Below are 16099 nucleotides of genomic sequence, written 5' to 3'. Positions count from 1 at the left end.
TATGCACAGCACTAAGGTCTCTGCCACTGTGACCCATGTTCTTATCAAGGCAATCCCTGGCACATTAGCAAAGTAGTGAATGAGTAACAATTGCAACTAATAATCTACTGTGATGGCGGCTCAAGGCACACATTTCCCAACAAATACAGGAAGCCACGTGAATGAATGTGGAACATCGCCTTCTATTGGTTTCTTTACAGCTTTCTTCTACAAATGTGAAGGTAAATACTAAAGCAAGCCAAATGGCTAAACCATAGTTCCCACTTTAAACTCGGTATAGCAAAATACCATGCAGATATACAGTTATTTTAGATGAGACAAAAAATGTCTTGGCACTCCTTTTTTGCTTACAGTGGAATCCTTTGTGGAATAACGTGGCCCTTCATTCCGATGAACATGTACAATATAAAAATATGTATAAAGGAGTTTAAATATGGTCAGGTTTCCATGTAGAAGTGTATGAACTTGCACAATAGGTATTCTTCCAGACCCCTCTATGTACATGTACGCTTTTTTTAAGCATGCATGTTTTGTCAGTCGTAATAACAGAGAACGTAAAATACAGTTGCATAAAGCCTGCTTAAGTATGGCCGCTCATTACAATACATACTCTCTATTTAGTTTCACATGTTGTATTTTACAGTCTAAGGCTATGTGCCCACGTGTGCGCTCTGCACCGCAGCGTACAAGGTCCGCTTCAGAGCACAGCTGAAAAGCTCCGTTCTGAAGCGCCTGGTGCCTACAGAATTCGTGCGCTCTGAATGCTGCCTCTCCCTATAGACAGCATGCAACGCGCACAAAAGAAGTGACATATCACTTCTAAGAACGCAGCAATTTGGCAGCAGCCAAATCGCTACGTTCTAATACGCCATGTGGGCATGGGTTAGGCACAATCTTCATAGATTGTGCTGGGGACGCAGGACGCATGCAGTTACGCTGCGGTGTAGGTCGCAGCGTAACTGCATGAAAATACGCTACGTGGGCACATAGCCTTAACCATTGCAAGAGACCCTATTGCAGTGTCTTATGAGAACTAAAAAAAAAAAAAATTGGCATGTTGAAATTCCACAAGCGGTACCCTAACTAAAGTTCCCTTAAACTTTTTACTTTTATTAAATAAATACATAAATGATCAAAAACCTTATTAAAATTCCAGGTAGCAGGGCAGTAGATTTTATTTAGTCATTATTGAAATATAGCTATTGGAATGGCTGCGGGCCAAAGATCCCTACCGGTCTACCTGTTGAATTTCCTACCATGCATCTGTTAAGTAAAAACTTCAGCTACAAGCCTCCCCAACATGTTTCATTACTGGCTTCATCAGAGGATTATACAGTACCGACCAAAAGTTTGGACACACCTTCTTGTTCAAAGAGTTTTCTTAATTTTCATGACTCTGAAAATTGTAGATTCACAATGAAGGCATCAAAACTATGAATTAAATCATGTGGAATTAAATACTGTGTGAAACAACTGAAAATGTCTTATATTCTAGGTTCTTCAAAGTAGCCACCTTTTGCTTTGATTACTGCTTTGCACACTTTTGGAATTCTCTTGATGAGCTTCAAGAGGTAGTCACCGGAAATGGTTTTCACTTCACAGGTTTGCCCTGTCAGGTTTAATAAGTGGGATTTCTTTCCTTATAAATGGGGTTGGGACCATCAGTTGAGTTGTGCAGAAGCAGAATTCTGGTGGATTCACAGCTGATAGTCCTACTGAATAGGCTGTTGGCTGCTTTTTTTTTTTTTGGCCATAATACAAATTCTATGTAAAGAAAAACGAGTGGCCATCAGTACTTTAAGAAATGATGGTCAGTCAGTCCGAAAACTGAGAAAACTTTGAAAGTGTCCCCAAGTGCAGTGACAAAAACCATCAAACGCTACAAAGAAACTGGCTCACATGAGGACCGCCCCAGAAAAGGAAGACCAAGAGTCACCTCAGATGCGGAGGATACGTTTATCCAAGTCACCAGCCTCAGAAATTGCAGGTTAAAGGCAGCTCAGATTAGAGACCAGGTCAATGCTACACAGAGTTCTAGCAGCAGACACATCTCTGGAACAACTGTTAAGAGGAGACTTTGTGCAGCAGGCCTTCATGGTAAAATAGCTGCTAGGAAACCACTGCGAAGGACAAGCAACAAGCAGAAGAGTTTGGGCTAAAGAACACAAGGAATGGACATTAGACCACTGGAAATCTGTGCTTTGGTCTGAGGAGTCCAAATTTGAGATCTTTGGATCCAACCACTGTGTCTTTGTAGAAAAGGTGTACGGATGGACTCTATATGGCTGGTTCCCACCGTGAAGCATGAAGGAGGTGGTGTGATGGTGTAGGGGTGCTTTGCTGGTGACACTGTTGAGGATTTATTCAAAATTGAAGGCATACTGAACCAGCATGCCTACCACAGCATCTTGCAGCGGCATGCTATTCCATCCAGTTTGCGTTTAGTTGGACCATTTATTTTTCAACAAGACAATGACCCCGAACACACCTCCACGCTGTGTAAGGGCTATTTGACTAAGGAGAGTGATGGGGTGCTACGACAGATGACCTGGCCTCCAGTCACCAGACCTGAACCCAATCTAGATGGTTTGGGGTGAGCTGGACAGCAGAGTGAAGGCAAAAGGGCCAACAAGTGCTAGGCATATCTGGGAACTCCTTCAAGACTGTTGGAAGACCATTTCCGGTGACTGCCTCTTGAAGCTCATCAAGAGAATGCAAATAGTGTGCAAAGCTGTAATCAAAGCAAAAGCTGGCTACTTTGAAGAACCTAGAATATAAGACATATTTTCAGTTGTTTTCACACTTTTTTGTTAAGTATTTCAAATCACGTGTTAATTCATAGTTTTAATGCCTTCAATGTGAATCTACAATTTTCAGTCATGAAAATAAAGAAAACTCTGAGAAAGTGTGTCCAAACGTTTGGTCTGTACTGTATATGGACTATATCCTCAATCCCCTCATAATGCCAGTCATGGTGAAACATGTTGAGGAGGCTTGCAGCTGAACTTTTTCATTTACAGAAGCAGGGTAGGAAACTATTTAAACAGGTAGACAGATAGGGATCTTTGGTCCTCAGCCATTCCAATCCCTGTGATGGTCAATATTTTAAGAATGACTAATTATAATATACCACCCTGCTACAAGGAATTTTAATAAGGTTTTCGGTTATATATGTATTTAGTGAATTAAAGTTAAATTTTATGGGTCTTTCGTTGGGGTACCGCTTGTTGACATTAGCAAATAGTGTTTATTACTCTAAATAATTCAACACACAGCCATGATGTCTAAACCGTTGGCAACAAAAGTGAGTACACCTCTACGTGAAAATGGCCACATTGTACCCAAAGTGTCAATACTTTGTGTGGCCACTGTTCTTTTCAAGCACTACCTTAACTCTCTTGGGAACGGAGTTCACTAGAGATTCACAGGTTGCTACTGGAATCCTCTTCCACTCCTCCAAAACGACATCATGGAGCTTGCGCTCCTCCACCTTCCTTTTTAAGGATGCCCTACAGATGCTTTGCCAGACAAGCACCTTTACCCTCAGTTTCTTTAGCAAGGCTGTGGCAGTGTTGGTTGGGATGTGGGGACATTATCATGTTGGAATACTGTCATACGGCCCAGTTTGAGCATGTCCTTCTATCTGATATGTGGATCAGGTTCTGCCATTAAAGTCAATGGGGATCGGTGAAACATGGATGCAAATCTGCTTCAGTTTTGCATCTGGGTCTCATGGATCTGTTGCTTGGTGATGATAAAATATGAATTAACAGTGGACCCTGCAATAATTAAATAATTTAGTTTCTATTTCTTTTTTTTGGGTTGGAGGGGGCTTGTACCTCTTCAGTAAAAAAAAAAAAAAAGACCCCCCCCCCCCCCCCCCCCGGAAGGGCATCTGTGATAGCGCCTGAGCGAAAGATTGGTCAGGTACTTAAAAAATGTTTTTCCTTCGCTCTTGTTCACATTAGTCTATTATGATTTGATGTGGCTTGCTCATTGCCTGCAGTCTTTACTCTTTCTCTGCTCTGAGATTCTTGCTTTTGTTCTCCTTGAAAAAGTACTATGATCTATGCCTGACATTTAACATGTCACAGTGCAAAAAAGATGTACAAGTTTGGCAAGGTCATAGTATTTTGTCTTAGTTTTAAAGGGGCCAATTTATGGTTTATTTTTAGGTATGTAATGTATTACTTGTAATTGAAGTAATGTCTGGAGAAACCTTAGTTTGTAAATCAAAGGATGCAGAAGATTCTTATTGCTATGGTAATTAGCCATCGAAAATAAACTGTACTCTTGCACTATATACTTAAATGGAACCTAAAATCTTGAGTCTTTTTTTTATATTTATTTTTTTCTTGTAAATTACACTAGCTAATTGCATAACTCGTACGTTCAGAAAAAGATGCGTTTATTTTTTTTACATTAGAATTGAGCCAAATACATTTTTTTTAAGTGCCGCTTACTCATAGTGAAATGTGAATTAATAAAGTAACTTCAACAATTACATCTAAGTAGTAGAATAGGCCTCCTCTTTGTAAATGGCTCTCTGCTGGAGATGTTAGAAAATCGTTAGAAGTCGTTCAGTTTATGGAAATGTGGGAACAGCTGGCAACAAATAGATTTGAAGACTAAGTCAGCCTTCATGTCCCCCGTGATATTCTTGACCAGATCACACGTGCCACCCCCACACGTTCCAAATCTCTGTTTGTCTTGTTTAGCTCAAACTCATTGTCTTCCCTGGTGTTGCTCATTATTTTGACATGTCCCCTGGCTTTTTTGCTGACCACCTGCCCTGTATTAAAGGGCACAAACGCCCCTCCTCCACCTACATTTGACAGATGGGACTCCATAAGGAAAGAAGGGAATTATTGTAAATTGCTGACCACCACTAGGCTAAACCTTGCAGGCAATTATTTTTTTTATATCTAAAGTTAATTTTAATCTCCATTAACTTTTATCCAGATGTGTTTATGTATTTAATGTAATTTAATTATGCTTTCCTCTTGTGTGTTCATAACCCTGCCTTAAACTGATGTAGTATAATAATAATAATAATAATAATTTATTCATTTATATAGAGCGCTAATAATTCCATAGCACTTTACATACATCAGCAGCACTGTCCCCATTGGGGCTCACAATCTAAGGTCCCTAACTGTATGTTTTTTGGAGTGTGGGAGGAACCCGGAGGAAACCCATGCAAACACAGGGAGAACATACAAACTCCTTGCAGATGGTGTCCTTGGTGGGAATTGAACCCAGGACCCCAGCGCTGCAAGACTGCAGTGCTAACCACTGAGCCACCGTGCAGTGTACGGTTGTTTTTTATTTGTATAAATTATTTTTCTAATATAAATATATATATTATTTATATTTGTAGAACTATACAACCCCCCCCCCCCCCACAGTGACTAAATTTAGTTGCCTAATTCGTTTTTCTCTTACAGGACATGGGTAACTCTTACGCAGGGCAGCTGAAGTCTGCCCGGTTTGAGGAAGCCCTTCATAATTCCATAGAACACTCCCTAAGATGTCATAGTGCGGTGCCACGTCCAGTATTTTCCCAGCTCTATCTCAATGAAGAAAGTGTCCCTTCTTCTGCAGATGGTAAGTGTTAAAGAAAATGTGCCAATACGAGATCAGACAGTGGATTGGACAGACCCCAATGCATGCTGGGTGGTACAGTTGGCATGGTAGGTCTATGCTGTACAGCAAGTGTTGTGAATGAGTCCTATTATAATTGTGTCCAGGTCCTAATAATAATTATTAGGACCTGGGCACATTGGTCACTTAGCATGCACTAGCATCGTTCAACATCTAATATCAGGTAGGAGAGTTTGCCTGGACAACCTTTTAGAAGTATAAACAGGAGAGACAGGAGTTTTTGTTTTTTTTTTAGTCAAAAATGTGTAAAGTCTTTATTAGATGGGAGTTAAATTTAGAATGCAATCAAGAAGTCTAAACACATAGATATATATACAGACAAATGAAACATACAATGGGTAAAGCACCAAATAACACTACTTATGTATAATTTCTCATAGTCATTTAGTGCAGATCATATGTATAAGGACACAGTGGTCCAATACTTATGACCAAAGCAAGACATATTAAATACATCAAATACCTATTAAAGTGCCATGTGCAAAAAAATAGTACAGATTTAAGACCCTAACGTGCATTTCGCGTGTGTAACTTACCGCTTATTCATGGTGTTATACCAAGCAATGTAACCAAAGTCTCAGTAGCACCTCAAGAACCTGTCATGTTCCCAAACACTATCATCCTTCTGATATGGGTTTAATAGCTTTGTAAAGCTTTGTCCTCTATACTGAAAGCTCGACTACCAGGAGGAAATTGACTATTTCTCCTGGCAGCCTTCAGCTTTCATAGAGGCGCATTTTCAGTCAGTCATTAAACTGTGAGCAGCGGCCAGAAATACACTTGGGCACATTGTCTCATTGTCTGAAAGCCAGGGGCTGCTAGGAGGAATAACGTTAATTTCCTCCTGATACCTGGGCTTCCAGTACGGCAACCACACAGCTTAAGGCTATGTGCCCACGTGTGTGCGCTCTGCACCGCAACGTACAGTCACTGCATGTCCGCTTCAGAGCGCAGCTGAAAAGCTCCGTTCTGAAACTGACTGCAGAATTTGTGTGCTCTGGATGCTGCCTCTCTCTATAGACAGAATGGAGACAGCATGCAGAGCGCACGAAAGAAGTGACATGTTGCTTTTTAGAACGCAGCGATTTGGCAGCATGCAAATCGCTGCGGTCTAAAACGCCACGTGGGCATAAATTATGCACAATCTTCATAGTTTGTGCTGGGGACGCAGGAGGCATGCAATACGCACACGTGGGCACATAGCCTTAGAAGAATATTAACTTGGAGATCAGAGGTGGACATATCATTGGTGTAACTTGTTCATCCGCAAAGGGGCCCAAGAGGGTCAGGGGACCAGTTTCTACCTCCAAAGCAGGTGGAAATGTGCATTATGATTAACTCTTCTGCTGCAAAGTGCCCATATATTGTTTTATGTCTGTGTCCGCCAGTGATGCAGACTAACCCTATAATCTGCAGGTCAGTGGTTTGTGAAATGAAATGTTCCTTTTAATTAGCAGATTGGTTGGTTTGAGCAATGGAGTCATCCGTTTGATAGAACTGCATAACCCCTTTACATCATGACTTTCTTAAATTAATCTAAATATTTTTGCCGCCTGCTTTCATTTGTTTTCAATCCACTATTTTTGTTAAGGTGCTGATGTGAAACCAAAAGTTGAAGAACTTGAGAAGGATTTTACTCAGAGGTACACCCAGAATGGCAGCCTGGACTTCTCAAACAGTCAGTCAGTATGTGAAATGGATGATGATGATGAGGAAGATGAAATGTCTGATTCAAGTAGTCCATCTTTGCCATATGCGCAGAAACCACCCCCAGAAGGTTCTTGTACTGTAGATGGTAAGTGTGAAATGTTTCTTGCAGGGTACATCTTTAAGCACCACACCAGTGTTGTTGTTGTGTTTTTGTTTTTTTTTTTTGTTTTTTTAATCTCCCGGAGTTAAAGTGTTGCTTCAAACTCAAGTCCTCTGCCCCCTGTATTATATTCTCCTTCCGGTGGCTTCATCATTTTACAGCGCTGCTCCTATCCCGCAGCGCTATCTTGTGCCCTTAACTTCTGACTGTCTGGAAGTCCGAATTTACATCACAAGCCCTCATAGAACCAGAACAAGGCTCCCATAGACTTGTATGATTTGGGACCTCCGGCGTGCTCTATGAAATACTGGAGCTGCTGGCAGATCGTTAGTTGATACAGACCGACGGGTGCGACATGGAAACTGATGAAGACTGAGGCAGGTGAGTATAAAGGTACCGTCACACATAACGAGATTGCTAGCGAGATCGCAGCTGAGTTACGGTTTCTGTGACGCAGTAGCGATCCCGTTAGCGATCTTGTGTGACACCTACCAGCGATCAGGCCCCTGCTGTGAGATCTCTAGTCGTTGCTGAATGGTCCAGGCCATTTTCTTCAAAGGCGATGTCCTACTGGGCAGGACACATCACTGTGTTTGACACTGTGTGACAGGGTCACAGTGACTGCTGAGATCGTTATACAGGTCGCTACCGCGACCTGTATTGTTCCTGCATCGCTAGTGAGATCTGACTGTGTGACATCTCACCTGCGACCTTCCAGCGACTTAGGCTGCTTTCACACTACGTCTTTTTAACATGCGTCCTGAACGTTTTTTTGCTGCAAAAGCGGATCCTGCTTTTACAGCAAAAAACGCATGCAAACGCATGTGTTACTTTGCAGGATCCTGTCACTGGCTGTTTAGGGGCGGGCATTGGAGTCATGTGATCGGGAGTGAGGGGAACTAAACGTGCCAGACTGGGAGCCGGCTTCTGACAGCTGCAGACGCTCGTAACCAAGGTAAACATCGGGCTTGGATACCCGATATTTACCTTGGTTACGAGTGTCCGCAGCTCTCAGGTGGGAGAGAGAGGGAGGAGAGGAAGGGGGAAAGTCTGTCTAGAGAGGGTGAGGGAGGGAGGGAGGAGGAGAGAGAGACAGATCACGGGAGACTGGTTCTGGGCATGCTCAGTACTTTCTGGGCATGCTCAGTACAAAAGCAGGATCCTGTTACAACGCAACTCAACGCATTCTGCTAGGCAGGATCCAGATCTCATTGAAATGCATTGCAGCTCGCGGCGCAATGTGAAGGATCCTGTGATATGCGTTATTTTGACAAAGGTAAAAAAAACGCTACAAGTAGCGTTTTTGAAACATGTTAAAATAACGCAAAAGTACGGATCCTGAGTCTAACGCACGCAAACGCATGCGAACGCAGGTGGACGCGAGTCCATTGCAAATGCATTAAGTGAAAACGCATTTGCACTGGATCCGTTTTTCCGCTAAAAAAACGTTATGGACGGATGTTAAATAAACGTAGTGTGAAACCAGCCTTACCTGCGATCTCTATCAGGTCGCATCGTTTTCGGGATCGCTGGTAAGTCGTTGTGTGTGACTGGGCCTTAAGACGGGGGGCAGGGGACTTACGTTTAACCCCTTCACGACTGGCCGAATTTTCGCTTTCCGTTTTTTTTTTTCGCCATTCTTTTTCTGAGAGACGTAACTTTTTTATTTTTCAGTCAATATGGTCATGTGAGGGCTCATTTTTTGAGGAATGAGCTGTACTTTTAAATGAAACCATCTGTTTTACCATACAGTGTACTGGAAAACGGCAAAAAAATTCCAAATGCAGAAAAATTGCAAAAAAAGTGCGATAGCACTATGGTTTTTGAGATATTTTATTCACTGTGTTCACTATATGGTAGAACTGATATGTTGGTGTGATGCCTCAGGTCAGTGCGAGTTCGTAGACACCAAACATGTATAGGTTTACTTTTATATAAGGGGTTAGAAAAATCGGAAGTTCGTCCGAAAAAAGTGGCGCACGTTTTACGCCATATTCCATGACCCGTAGCGTTCTCATTTTTCGGGATCTATGGCTCAGTGACGGCTTATTTTTTGCGTCTCGAGCTGACGTTTTTAACGGTACCATTTTTGCGCAGATGCTACGTTTTGATCGACTCTTATTACATTTTGCGCAAACGTTGTGGCGACAAAAAAAACGTTGTTTTGGCGTTTAGAATTTTTTTGCCGCTACGCCATATACTGACCAGATTAATTGATTTTATATTTTGATAGATCGGGCATTTCTGAACGTGGCGATACCAAAAGTGTGTGTATATTTTTTTTATTTTTTTAACCCTTTAATTTTCAATGGGGCGAATGGGGGGGTGATTTGAACTTTTAGGTTTTTTTGTTTTTTTTTTTTAATTTTTTAAAACTTTTTTTTAACTTTTTATTTTTATTTTACTAGTCCCCCTAGGGGGCTATTGCGATCAGCAATCCAATCACTCTGCAGTATCTGCTGATCACAGCTACAAGGCTGTAAACAGCAGATACACTCTTTCTCTTTTGCTGTGCCGCTGGCACAGCGAAAGTGAAAGCAAGTCATGTGTAGTACAGGAGTCATCACATGACCCTGTGCTACCATGACAACTATCGGAAGTCACGTGATCGCGTCACGTGACTTCCGGTATCGGGCGGTAAGTAAAACTTTACCACAATCGCGCTTATAATGGCGCTGTCACGTATTGACAGCGCCATTTAAGGGGTTAATCGGCACGAGCAGATAACGATTCAGCTCGTGCCTAGCAGGCACACATCTCAGCTGTGAAAATCAGCTGAGATGTGTGCCGATCGTGGCATGCTGCCGCTGGAGGACCGCGGGCAGTAACATTATGACATTTAGGACGTAATTTTACTGCCCGTGGTCGTTAAGGGGTTAAAGCACCTCTCCATTGGGGAAATAAACAAAAAGAAAATGCTGGAGTGGTGCCTTAAAGTAGTTCTCCAGTTCTGAACATCGTGACCGTCCATATGGTTTTTCTGTTACAAATCTAAAGGTGTCCTGCCTGAGGCAGCTACCATAAGTGAACGCTCCCTGCCTTCATTGCATTGCACTATGCTTTATCTATGCAGTATGTGTTGCCAAAAGATGTAATGTGTTACTTTGAGCATGGTGACAATAGGGCTTGGCATCAGAAAACCATGTACGTTTTCATTCATATAATACACAATCAGTATAGTTTTACCAGTGTTGAACATGTAGTAAAATTGTCTTCCCTTTACATGCTTTATTTAAAACCATTTTTGAACAACGTATGGTACCTACATAGGAGTATTTTGTACTTAAGTAATCATATACTTAAAGGGAATCTGTCACTCGGTTCTTGCTACCTAATCTGAGAGCTGCATAGTGACTGGACAGACCCAGATACCAGCAACTTGTCACTTACTGGCCTGTTTAATGTAAATATAATAAAATCACTGTTTTAGCAGCAAGAGATTATCACTAGTGGACTAGAAAATCTGATGAGACATAGTCCTCCCATATTCATGTGCTCTGGATAACCCAACCTGTACCACTGATTAGCAGCTTTCTGCCTATGCAGCATGTACACAGAAAGTGGACTCCTGGCACACGACTGAACAGTTGTTTGGAAGGGCCTTGGCTCTCTGGGAACTTTCCTTTTTACATTGCTCCTAATTTCACATTGCCTTATGTTAGTAGTGGTTGTGCCTGGAATTGCAGCTTGGTTGCTCATACGCCATTTTCTGCAATACCATGCACAGCGGCTACTGAAAGTACTGGTGTTGTAAGGTATAGATAGGGTAATGTAAGCAAAGACTGGGACAAAACGTTGCAAGGAAGGGGGTAACAGAAGTTAAACCTTCGCCTATCGGCTGTGTGCACACAGTGCATTTTTATACTGTTTATGATGCGTTTTTATTAATTTGACACAAATCTGCAAGCAAATCCTGATGCCAGCAAAGTCCATGAGGAACCTGAAGTGTAGTGCACATTGAGGGTTTTGTTTTTTTTCCCCTTACAGATTTGGTGCAGAAAATCTGTAGCATGTCAATTCTTTCAGCTTTGAGTGCATTTTTCACCATTTGAAGGCAATGAAAAAAATGCATAGTGCGTTTGTGCTCTGGGTTTTTCACACAGAGAGATGCAGAAATGGTGCAGAAATTTCTGCAGCTAAATATGCAACGTGCACACACTGCTTTAAAGTCCATTTACATGTAAAGATTTTTCATAAATGTGCATTGTTAGGAATACTCTCTTTACAATACATTTACATTCTAAACAGGCTAATGATGAACAAGCAAAATATTTGAAATAAGTTTGATGCACAAACAGTTAATAATTGGCAGCTTATTGTCCTGTACTGCTGAGGACAGTGGCAGTCTATGTGCACTGAAAGTGATATTACAGATCGTTCACTGCAGCTCTAAAGAGTGGTCTTCCTTTGTAATCTGGATATTAAATGATCGCTGATTAGCAAACAAGTAGCTTATCAGTGGTCGTCTTAATGCTTTAGGATGGTTTTAAATATTGTAACGTTATTAAATTGCTTAATTTAGACACCATGAAAATGAGCAAGTTTTGCTTATTGATTTCCTTTTTCTCTCTGTCATTATCCTACCTTTTTAGAGCTTTTATCTTACCTAGAGTACAGCTGCTTTCCATGGAGGTCTGCCACTATTACTTGTACAGACCCTATCTGAGAGTGCACAGTAGCAACAGTACATTTCAGGAGAGGGGTTAACTCCTAACATACCAGCCACCTCTCCAGCCCATTGATTTCTATACAGCAGTTATCTGCTCACCTCTTTCCTTCACCTTCTTCGCTCCTGACGAGCTGCTGTTATAAATCTTGAAAAATTACCAGCCCACACCACATCATGCTATCAGAGCAGGTACCATTATCATGTTCTGTACAGAGCTGTGTGCTTGTTAAAATGCCCTGTTTCTTTATGGTAATACAGTGATAGCGGTGTACACTCCCGAACAAGCCACTAATAGCTCAATGTGTTAAAGCAGAACTGGTGCTGAGCTTTTAAAGTGTTTTTCGATACTGAATCTCTGCTAATCACCAGAGTTGTTACTGGAGCAGAGCCCATCCTAACTGAAACCAAGAAGTGAGGAGACTGCAGAACTCGGAGCTGCTCAAGAGACAACTTGAGAATAACCCTTTAATACTGATGGCCTTGCCTTAAGATAATCAAAAGCAAGTTTTATAGAAATGAAAATTCCTTTATTAGGGATACAAGATGTTGGTCTCCCAATGGCTAAACAGGACTGACTCTAGGAAAATCTAGACACATTAACAATGTAAAGATCTTGTCAAAATTATTTATCCACTTTATTTTATGCAATTTTAGCCCCCCAATGCAAACTGATAGTAGTGTAATGTAATTATTCATCTACTTCAGGTTTCTGCCAAGCAGGGAAGGATTTACGGTTGGTGTCACTGAGTAAAGAGCAAATTGAGGTTCCTCCTGGCTTTCTTTTGGTTGGAGTGAAGTCGCTGAGTCTCCCTGAACATATTCTTGTCTGTGCAGTTGATAAAAGATTTCTTCCTGATGAAGATGGGAAAAATGCTCTTTTAGGTAAGTGACTTTTGGAAACTTTACTGCTGCACTGTGGCGGCTTTTGCTCATGCAAAAAAAAAAAGCTACTGTGAAAGTCATTTTGAAGATTGCCTAAAATACTTATTATTCCTGCTCATCATTCCGGTTCAGCACCTAATACATTGTAGGTTTATCTGTTACAAATAAAATCCTCCAGACTTGAACTTCCATTAGTTTTGTAAAATCTAATTGTTCAATATTTTTTAAGGTTTCTCTGGAAATTGCATTGGCTGTGGAGAACATGGATTTAGGTATTTCACAGAATTTTCCAATCATATTAACCTAAAACTTACAACTCAGCCAAAGAAGCAAAAGCACTTAAAGTATTATCTTGTGAAGAACTCCCAAGGAGTGCTCTGCAGAGGACCGCTTATCTGCTGGAAAGGTGAATCCCTTTAAATTGATAAATATCAGCTATAAGGTTCAAGTAAAGATCCTTTTTTCATTCATCCCCTTTCAGTGGCTGCCGACTGTCCTCCTCCTCTGCTACAAATAATCTCTGATTATGGAGGGAATGGATTTAAAGATAGGCCTTGTCCTTATTACCTATTAGTGCCTATAGCCCTCATAAAAGAAGTTCTCTGGTTGGGTTCCCCTTTAAAAGACTGAAGGGGAAAGAGTTCTTTGTACCGTACATGCGAGTTGCCACTTATCACATTATAGTATAGTATAGTATAACCCAGGTCTGGGCAAAGTACAGTCCACGGGGGATCAAGACAGCTGAAAATGGCGGGCCACACCATGCCTTCCAGTGCCCAAGCGCCTCTGATGCCCGGTGTTTCCGCTATCCTCACATCCAGGATGCAGATATTGGGGAATTAAGTCGGTGGAGGAGATGAAGCCAGCGCCTCCTTCCACCAGTCGGCAGATGCAATTACATCACATCAGTGCTTCGGCTGTGGAGGGTCACTGCAGCAGGGCGCTGAAGAATGGGAGCGTGTAGAGTCTTGTGGTCTTTTATTATCTTTTCTCTCTCCCATGTAAATGGGCTTATGCTGTATATAGGTCATGTGGGGCTCATGCCGTGTTTGGGAGGCTGTGTGGGGGCTCATGCCGTATTTGGGAGGCTGTGTGCGGGCTCATGCCGTATTTGTGAGGCTGTGTGAGGGGTCATGCTGTATATAGGGGGGATGTCAGCATACTTATTTATGCTTACTATTAAGTGATCCAATTAACAGTACTATTAAATAATAATATATTTTGAGTAGCATTAATTTCAGCCTTTTGGTTCTGCCCTCCACACCAGTCATGATCTCATGTGGCCACTCTGTAAAATTGCCCACCCCTGGTATTGTGCCGCCCCCGCGACAGCCGATGGGCTGCTCGGACCCAGATCCGCAGTGGTTCGAGAGGTCTCCGGATCCGAGGTGGCGTCGCTCGGCACCCTCGGAAATAAACGGGGGGATTGTTGGTGGTTTTGGGATAATGTTCGTGACACCACCCACGGTGTGTGGTAACGTGAGGGACCACCGCTGCCGGTTTTGAGGAGCCCGGGGACGCTTGTGTGTAGCAGCTGAAGTTGTTAACCCCACCATTGGCAGGGGAGTGGTGTCCCGGGGTCCGGTGATGGATGGCGCGGGGAACCCGTTGGGTGCAAGGGGGGGGGGTAACGTGTACTCACAGTCCAAAGTCACTGACGCTGACACCAGGTAAACCAAACTCTTGAGCACTCTGTGGTCCTTGGGCGGGCACGCCGGTTCCGTGTCCTCTTGGTGTTTCCTGTTGACCTGAAGCCTTGTCCCTTGGCACAGTGTGTCCTACGTGTGGATCCCTTACACTTGAAGCGTTTTGGGTCCCGCTCACTTGCATGGCTAGCAGGGTGAGCTTGCTCTCAGGGTTCACGCTTGGGATTTTCTGGACGGTTGTGGGAAGTCCTATCTCCCTCGTTGCTCTAGTACCCAGATTCTGGAGCGGGTGGGGAATGGTTCCTGAAGATTCCGTTCCCGTCGGGTGAATTACTAGGCTGCGTGAAGCTACTTCCCAGCCTAGGGTCCGCGTACCCAATCGTGCCCTGGTCCCTGCCCGGTTGTAGCACAAGGCAGCCGGCCTGCTCCCTGTAGCAGCACCGTGCTCCCTGCCACTACCCCCTGCGACCGGGGTTCCAGCTCCTTCTGGCCAGGCCCACGTCTGGGACTTGTACAGGAGCCCTGCTCCACAGCGTGACCTCTCACTGTCACTGCTGAACTTCAACTTCTCAACGGTACTGACACTTCTGCCTTCCCTCTACCAGCCTTCCATCTGTGTGGCCTATTCCCCTCAGGCTGCCCAATGGGTGTTTTGGGTGTGGTGCAGAGTGTTCCTCAGGATTTGTGTACACATGTTGGCAACAACACCAAAGTGACAGGACCCGTAATCAAGGAGGAGTGGGTGCCATGCAGAAGCGCAGGTTGCACGGCACCCTTGTGAAGACCTGATAGGCCAGGGCGTCACAGTATAACCTGTAGTACATATAACAATCTTGAGAAGTGCAGTTGTGATCCTATGGAAGGTACAGGGTTGTAGCGCTATTTTTATCAGTAGCATATAGCATGAACCTACTGCAATTTTAAAAGTTATTACAACATGCATTTCTATGTTTTTAAGAGCCTCGAAGTCAACCATACCCTAATCCAACTGCCAATCCGATCACTTCCATCTCGCTGACTGCTGAGAATGGAAACACAAATGGGTACAAGTCTGGATTCTTGCGTTCAGGTAATCTTTTTATTCTCTCCAGTCTCCTTACTGCTCCATTTATAATTTTCAAGTATATGAGAGGACATCAATATCTAGATCATTGGATTAGTAAAAATAATATATATTTTTTTCATTGTCTAATAACGAAACTTAATACTCACATGTACGTTTTTGTTATCCGTATTTCTTCATCGTTCCTTATGGGAGACCCAGACCATGGGGTGTATAGCTTCTGCCTCCGGAGGACACACAAAGTACTACACTAAAAAGTGTAGCTCCTCCCTCCTAGCATATACACCCCCTGGATAACCAAATATAGCCAGTTCAACGCTTTGTGTTCAGGAGGCACACATCCACACATGCATCCTCATCTGTTT

General features: G+C 42.8%; 1 protein-coding gene across 5 annotated transcripts in view; it reads left to right on the top strand.

Annotated features, from left to right (window-relative positions):
• GREB1L (GREB1 like retinoic acid receptor coactivator) overlaps positions 1-16099 on the top strand; it is a 191311-nt gene that overhangs the window by 109769 nt on the left and 65443 nt on the right. For all 5 annotated transcript variants that reach the window (XM_075314467.1, XM_075314466.1, XM_075314470.1 and 2 more), the window contains 5 exons: positions 5448-5607; positions 7256-7459; positions 12849-13025; positions 13255-13431; positions 15630-15740. In XM_075314467.1, coding sequence (XP_075170582.1) covers positions 5451-5607; positions 7256-7459; positions 12849-13025; positions 13255-13431; positions 15630-15740 — 826 coding nt within the window. In that variant the 5' untranslated portion in view covers positions 5448-5450. The remainder of the gene's footprint in view (positions 1-5447; positions 5608-7255; positions 7460-12848; positions 13026-13254; positions 13432-15629; positions 15741-16099) is intronic.

The sequence above is a fragment of the Anomaloglossus baeobatrachus genome, chromosome 6, assembly GCF_048569485.1.
Source record: "Anomaloglossus baeobatrachus isolate aAnoBae1 chromosome 6, aAnoBae1.hap1, whole genome shotgun sequence".
NCBI lineage: Eukaryota > Metazoa > Chordata > Amphibia > Anura > Aromobatidae > Anomaloglossus > Anomaloglossus baeobatrachus.
Note: the sequence above shows the minus strand (reverse complement) of the source record. Positions and strands in the feature narration are given on the sequence as shown.